The following is a 6,972-nucleotide window of genomic DNA, read 5'->3' on the forward strand; positions in this document are numbered from 1 at the left end:
GTTTTAAACAAAAATAAAGATGTAATGGCTACAAGTATTATACAGTGATAAATACTTCAAAAATATATTAAGATATATGGAAATTCTCGTTTTGTCAAGGAAATCCAGAGAAATTCCAGCCTCCACTGGATTTCAATATACCAATTAAGGTTTAATATTTAAATTCCTTTCCTTTCAGTAAGAACCAGTACTGCAGCCATTACTGTATCAATACTTATCTTCTTGTAGTGTAATGAAATCAGCCTTATGTTATATTAAGCCCTGATGCCTCTCACATCGTGGCCAATAATTGCTCTAAATCAACCATCGAGTTGCCTTTCGGTAACAAGTGCTGTGCATCGCATTTGAAGCCATAAACCACGTTAAATCACAGTCAATGCTCCCCCACTTTACAGTATTAATGGAAGGCGGGTTTGAAGGCTTGTCTCTACGTAAATGAGACTTCTCAAACAGAGGGTTTAGTAGCAAGTCCACCATAACGTTTTCCTAACATTACATCGAGCACTCAGAAGTTACAGTACATGAACCATGCTAAAGTTTAGGTTACACCTTCAAATAGAAAGTCCAGAGGATATTTGGAGACGACAGGTTTTGAACATGCACAAATGGTGGTTTAGTACACATTTGTTTGTGCTGTTACCGGGTAGCGAGTGAAGCAGTTTATAGCCAAGGATTTGGTGAGACAGTTTCCCGAGCCAGTTTAAAAATATAAACTTCTTCTTAGAGGGTCTGTTCTAGAGAAAATAGAGTGAAATCTGGTAAATTGTCAGTTTTGAGAGTACTTTCCCATGGCAAGATCCGTTCATCAGCCTACCGCACAACCAAGAGAAAAGCTAATCCTGCTATTCCAAACCCCGCCGCGGCCATGATTGCATTGCTTATGGTACTGCTCTGGTCTGCTGCCTGGGAGCCGTGGCTGCCGAAGAAGCGACAGAAGCCATCCTGGAAAAGCAAGAGAAAGGACATTGAGTTGGTTGGCTTACAATTAACAAGTCTTTGAGCACAGTTTGGTTCACACTCCCAGCACAGCGTTGTCAGCTGCAGAAGTCTCTATTTTAATCACGAAAGTCTAAGCCTGCTGCCTTGGGCACGCAAAAACGCTCTGTGAGAGTCCGAGCGCAAGGTGACCGAAAGCAACAGCTACAAGCGTTTGTATGCTTTGCTCAACAGACAATTGCAAACTTCCCATCGAGATGCTTGGCATGTCACTATGTTATTTTTGCCCTTTTAGGCGAGTTTCTGATGGGAGCTGCCAGCATTGTTCCCCCTCATTCAAGTTTGGGAAAGCATTTGAAACACAGGATATGGAAATTTTCACTTGAAAGACAGGAGCCTGAAGCCGGTCCCATGTCGGTGGATGCAGATGCGGGACTGATTACACACTCACTTGGAAGGGCCAAGTGGACACTGCTCAGAGCTGACCTATGACAGAGCAAAGCTGGCAGCTGCTCTCCCAGATCGTTATTTGCGATAATCAGAAGTGGCAGCAACACAACTCCAGATGGTCGTGTTTGAACTCCGCTCCGCAGATGTCTATGTAAACAAGTTATACTCTTAATTTCTTCCGGAACTTTGTTCTTTACACTTTAATTTGTGCGAACAGGCAATGCAATTTTGCCAAGTGACAGCGTACGTTGTAGCCAAGCACCACACCGTTCTGAGCAGTCAGATGGACCAGTGACCACTGGAAAACCAAGTTCATTTTGGTCTCTGGAAAAGTCAACGAAACCAGTGGCTGCTTCCCCCCCTGCCTTTCTATTTTTAGTGCTTATTTGTACTGGCATCAAATATTCCCCTAGGACTGAAAATAGGAAATGTGCAGTTCTGCGGGATGGCTGACATTTTGTTCAGCAACACAGGCAGAGCTGCACGGATGCCTTAAAAGCCCGTACTTTCAACGCACATCTCGAGCAGCTGAAGGGTTTACATCGCAACGTACATTAACGCTACTGCCCGCACGGTCCTGTGGCCCCGACCTGACCAGTTTCGGGACAAGCAGGAACCAGAGCAGCCGGTCTAACGGACGGTGGCTTCATACACAGGCGTATCGAACACCAGGCACGTCGGTGTTTTGTGTTTACACTGGGAGAAGACCTGTGTCAGCCTGCTCTCCAAAATCCAAAGACTGCGGACCTGAGGAGAGGGCAAACCCGCCCCTCACAAGCAAACACCATCGTTCCTGTATTTTTAGGAGGCTGCAGCTTGACACGGCAGCCGCCAGCACCTTTACAGGACTGGCCTAAGTCACAGCACAGGGCACCTACGGGCACCTTAAACACCCCAGCGCGCACCCGCTGCACGCCGCTATGAATTAACCAGAGCCCGCAGCCGCCTCCCCGCCGATGCCGCGCACGCCCGCCGCCGGTGCGCACCGCCAGCACGTTCCCCGGCACTACCCGCCTCCCCGGGGTACGCTGCAGCACGGCGCCGGGGGGCTGCCCTGCTCTGGCGACCGGGGAGAAGGGGCCAGGCCTCCCGGCGCCCACCCCAGGCCGCTCCGCCGGGCCGCACTGCCGGCTCGCCGCCCTCGGTCCCCCCGGGGACGCGCGTCTGCACGGCGCCCGGGCCGCCCCCGCCGCCCCGTCCCCACTCACCCATCCGCCGTGCGCCTCCAGCCACTCGCCCCGCTCCTCGGCCAGGTAGGCGGCCAGCGCGGCGGCCAGGCAGCGCGGCCCGTCCTCGCAGCCCCGCTGGACCAGTGCGGCCGCCAGCGTGCCCGCGAAGACCACCAGCGCCAGCAGCCGGCCCCAGTTGAGGCCGCCCTCGGCCTCCAGCTGCGCCGCCACCCGTTCCAGCAGCGCCGCCGCCTCCCGCGGCTCAGCCCGCGCCAGCGGCGCGCAGGAGCGGAAGAAGGGCCGCTCCTGCCGCTCCAGCTCGGCCGCCGCCCGCCGCAGCGCGGCCGCCGTGGGGCTGCAGGGCAGCGCGGAGCCGCCGCCGCGGTGCTGGAAGTAGTCCTCCAGCAGCAGCGCCGTCTCCTCCTTCAGCGAGCCCGGCATGGCGGCGGCCGACGGCGGCTGCGGCCCCGCAGCAGCAGCTGCCGCCGACTAAGAGGCGGGGCGGCCCCTCCGCCCAGCCCGGCCCGGCCCGGCCCGGCCCAGCGCGCTCCGGGGCGCGGGGGAGCCGCTCCCCTCCTCCGGGGCGGGGCGAAGCCGAACCCGGGGCGGGGGGAAGCGGACCCGGGGCCGGCACATCGCACGATCGCCGCTTCCCGAAGGGTCCGGCTGCATCCCTGGGCAAGGCGCCTCCGGCACAAAGCCCCAGGCTTCCCCGTGGAGTCAAGCAAAACGCGGAGTTACCGGATGCTGACTGTAAGATGCTTTTTTTCATGTGATGCGGTTGTTTCTTTTCCACAGTAACGGCCCGAGCCTGCATTCTTTGCATCGGAGATCCTTCAGGTTTTCTAGAACCATAGATGAGTGCATTTTGTATTTACCAAACATGTGGCCGTTCGGACAGAATTTAGGATTAGGACCTTCACAGTGCAAAGGCTGGGCCCTTCACCATGGGTGGTGTGAAATGTCTGAGAAAACACCAGCCAAGCGGTGGCATTTGCAGAGGGCACAGCACCAGGGAGACATCTCTGCCAAACACTGCCCCTGCATCCCCGCTGTGCCCTTCGAGCTGTGAGTACCATTGACCGCTTAATAAATCATCAAAACTCCCATAAAAACCACCCCAAGATTTATGGCAGGCCCAGCACAGGTGCACCCAACTCACACTTTCTGTTCAGCGCCTGCTTGCAGGGGAGGTTCAGACGGTGGCCTGGTGCAAAGCGCGGCTGCCACAGCGCCGGCGCTGGGAGAGGTGCTGCCACAGCTGCCTGCGACTGGGTCACACAACGGGCCTGAGGTGCCCAACGTGCCAGCACAGGACTGCTCGGTTTCACTCCGCCTACCTGGAGCTACAGCTCTCTGTTTCCATTTTACGTCGCCATTAGAAAATCTAAAAATAGATGGTTGGAATCAATTCTATTGCGATTTCTCAGATGACTATCAAGAATGGGCCTGAGTCATTCCCAAGGCAAACTCTTAAGTTTCACATCCCCATATTTGGCTTTTGTTTTGAACAGGAAACCTAGTCTGTGTTTATGTGCTAGAGCAGTAGCTGGAATGATATCTTTACTTTTCACCAGTGCTTTACACACATGCTTTTCTAACTAGGGTTTTCCTTACGATTGTTAATCCTGGAGCAGGAATTTCCTATTGCATTCCTCATGGCAGGAGAGCAAGAGGGAGAGGCTGCTCTTTCTCTAGCAATATCCTCTTCCACCCTTCCTGTTTATGTAACGTTTTTGTTTAACAGAGGGGGCCGTCTGACAGTGACTTTGCCCTAGCTATAGCTCCCTTGCTCTCCATATGTTTAACCAGGTTACAGCACGCTTGTGTAGTCCGTTGAGACGTTTTTCCTTCACCTCCTGGCCTGAGCTGAGGAGTGGGTCAGGAAGGTAGGGCCAGGGCTGTGTCTCCGGGATGCGACACTGCTGCTTCACTGCAGCACCCGAAGCTGCACAGCTGTTCGTCAAGCTGGGACACGTTAGGAAAAGGACAAGAGGCAGGTTAAAACCACTCCCTCTGGAAAGGAACAGAGCCGTTTCCAAGAAACAAATAGTTTTACAGACCAAAAGAGGGGTCTCAAAACACTGGGTTTTCCAAAGCCTCCCTGGTCAAACTTTAGCGAGTAAGAAATATAATGGATACTTGAGTGCCCTGTCCCTCTATCTTCATTTATCTGATGGGAAGTTGAGGCCCATCCCAGTTCATGGCTTTCACCGTTACCTCAGGAACAAAACGGTGATTTTCACAGGTTACAAATCCGTGCAGCCTGACTTAGGAGTCCACAGGCAGTGGCCCAGAAGTGCAAGAGCCACAGGATTTCTCCCTGCAAGAACAGAAGTGCAAGATGCAAGGTCAGCCTCATTCTCACTGGAACTGGTGACGGTTTGGTCACTGATGTTGCTCAGAACAAGCTAGCTCAGCACTTTCCCCAGCCCCTCAGGAAAGGAAATTAAACAATGTGCCTAAATTAAAGTGGTGCTTTTTTCAGTGTCTAAACCAAGCACTTCCACCAACCACCTTCATGCTGACCACAAAGCCTACACTAAAGTGGAGAGGACAGCTGACCCCAGCACGGCTCTCCTCTACTGACAAGGCAGAACGCTGAACTGGTGCATCTCAAGGTGATCTGCAAATATGGTTTATCCAAAAAGTGTTAGCCCAAGCCCTCAACAGCGTCTCAGTGCCTAGCTTTCACTGGCAGCCCACTGCCATGCGAGGAGAATCCTGCACTCCCACAAAACACACGCACTAGGAAATGCAGAGTATTCCTGGGTATGGTGATGAAGATCTGGAAAGAAAGCATCACGTTAGCTGTGATCCTTCCGATGAGGAACACACAACCTGAATTCTGGCCTCTTGACTGCAGAAGGAGCTCAGAGGGAGTTTCGGGTACTTTCAAGGACTACTCGCTCTCAGTTGCAGTGGCTCACCTTGGGTGTTTCCAGAAGATATTCCAGAAGCGATTTTGTGGTAGATCTGGATTTCACCCTAGATTTTTGCAGGACAAATGATCTAAGAAACTGTATGATGCAAAAGTAAATGCCAAAAAAACCCAGAAAAAATAGCTACCATTACAAGTACCTAACTGATGGGAAAAACAACTGTATACATGTTCTCAATATGTAAAATACAATTTATTGTATTTAGGCCATTCATAAGTATCAACACAATGTAGTATGTTTGAAACAAACATCTTAGCAATAAATACTACCTAAACATTAATATTAATCCTTTGATCAAATGTGTACAGTGTATTGACTTAATATTGCACAGTGAGCTCTATATGACATTTCCATAGTGCATTCAGTTTGTAACGGGATAGTTTGCCACAAATATTGCAAAGCATCAGAGTTGACTTTTCCAAGTGAAAACTGCTCTACTATTTCATTAGGGACTGAAGGCTGATACAAATGTTAGTGTCCTAGGTTAACTGGTGATGGATTCATGGAACCTAATGTTTTCATGAATGAGGAGACTGTGTTTCTAATACAATTTTTATAGAATTGTAAAAAAAATCCCACTTTCAAATAGAAGAAGGATATTATCATCACACTTAGGTGAACAGCCAACTCCAGTGATCAAGCTCACTCAAGTGAGCTTTTCTCCTGTTTCAACTTAAATATAAATAATATCTTTGATCTTTTCAGAGATGTATCTCACCACTTGCATTTCAAAGACCAGACCACGCAAGCCCCCAGCATCGCTCCAGCACTTTGCTCCCTATTTGCCTCTGCTCACATTAGACTCAGCACTCAGCATGAGCAGAGGTGATGCACTCTAGTCTCAATACTTTTAAATGTATAAATACAGATATAATTTCCCAACAGTTCTATAACTAACTGTATCTCAGCTTTATCTGATTAAATCTTCATGCTACAGCATCAGCTCCACATGGGGGTAGTCCTGCCAGTTTGTATTGCATTACTGTGCTCACACGGAGGGCTGGGTGCTGGCAGCAATGTGGCCAGCTCTGCTGCTTCCCCGAAACCCAGCAGGCTCCTGGATCAGGTGGGCTCAGGTGCTCTGCAGAGCACAGTGTCAAACACTGGCAGGACTGTGGCTCACAGCAGGTTTTCAACAACTCTGTTGTTCATTCTCAAGTCCAGCTATGACAAAACCACATCCAAGCCCGGGAGAGATTACCGTTAAAGTAAGGACTGTACGATTTGGCTTGTAAGGTTTGACCTGCATTTGCATGAACTTGCACTGCTCTGACATTGCACAAGGACCTATAAATGGGCTTATACTGTCTCAATATATATTTAAGCTACATTGCCCTGCCAAAGTGGTATGAACTGCTTAAAATGCAAATAAGAATCTTGATCATAGCATGACTATGACTGACTTGGAAAAGATCTGACCATCAGTATAACATTGCTTAGTGCTTAGCATGTAGTATCCCTTACTGCTTAGCATG

General features: G+C 50.4%; 1 protein-coding gene across 1 annotated transcript; it reads right to left on the reverse strand.

Annotated features, from left to right (window-relative positions):
- Positions 1 to 321: 321 nt before the first annotated feature.
- BCL2L10 (BCL2 like 10) lies at positions 322 to 2,996 on the reverse strand. The gene is made up of 2 exons (XM_086620456.1): positions 2,595 to 2,996; positions 322 to 942 (listed from the first exon to the last, which is right to left on the reverse strand). The coding sequence occupies exons 1-2, from the start codon at positions 2,994 to 2,996 to the stop codon at positions 811 to 813; spliced, it is 534 nt and encodes a 177-aa protein (XP_086476582.1). The 3' UTR covers positions 322 to 810.
- Between the last annotated feature and the right edge of the window lie 3,976 nt (positions 2,997 to 6,972).

Source organism: Tauraco erythrolophus, chromosome 14 (genome assembly GCF_009769465.1).
Source record: "Tauraco erythrolophus isolate bTauEry1 chromosome 14, bTauEry1.pri, whole genome shotgun sequence".
Lineage (NCBI taxonomy): Eukaryota > Metazoa > Chordata > Aves > Musophagiformes > Musophagidae > Tauraco > Tauraco erythrolophus.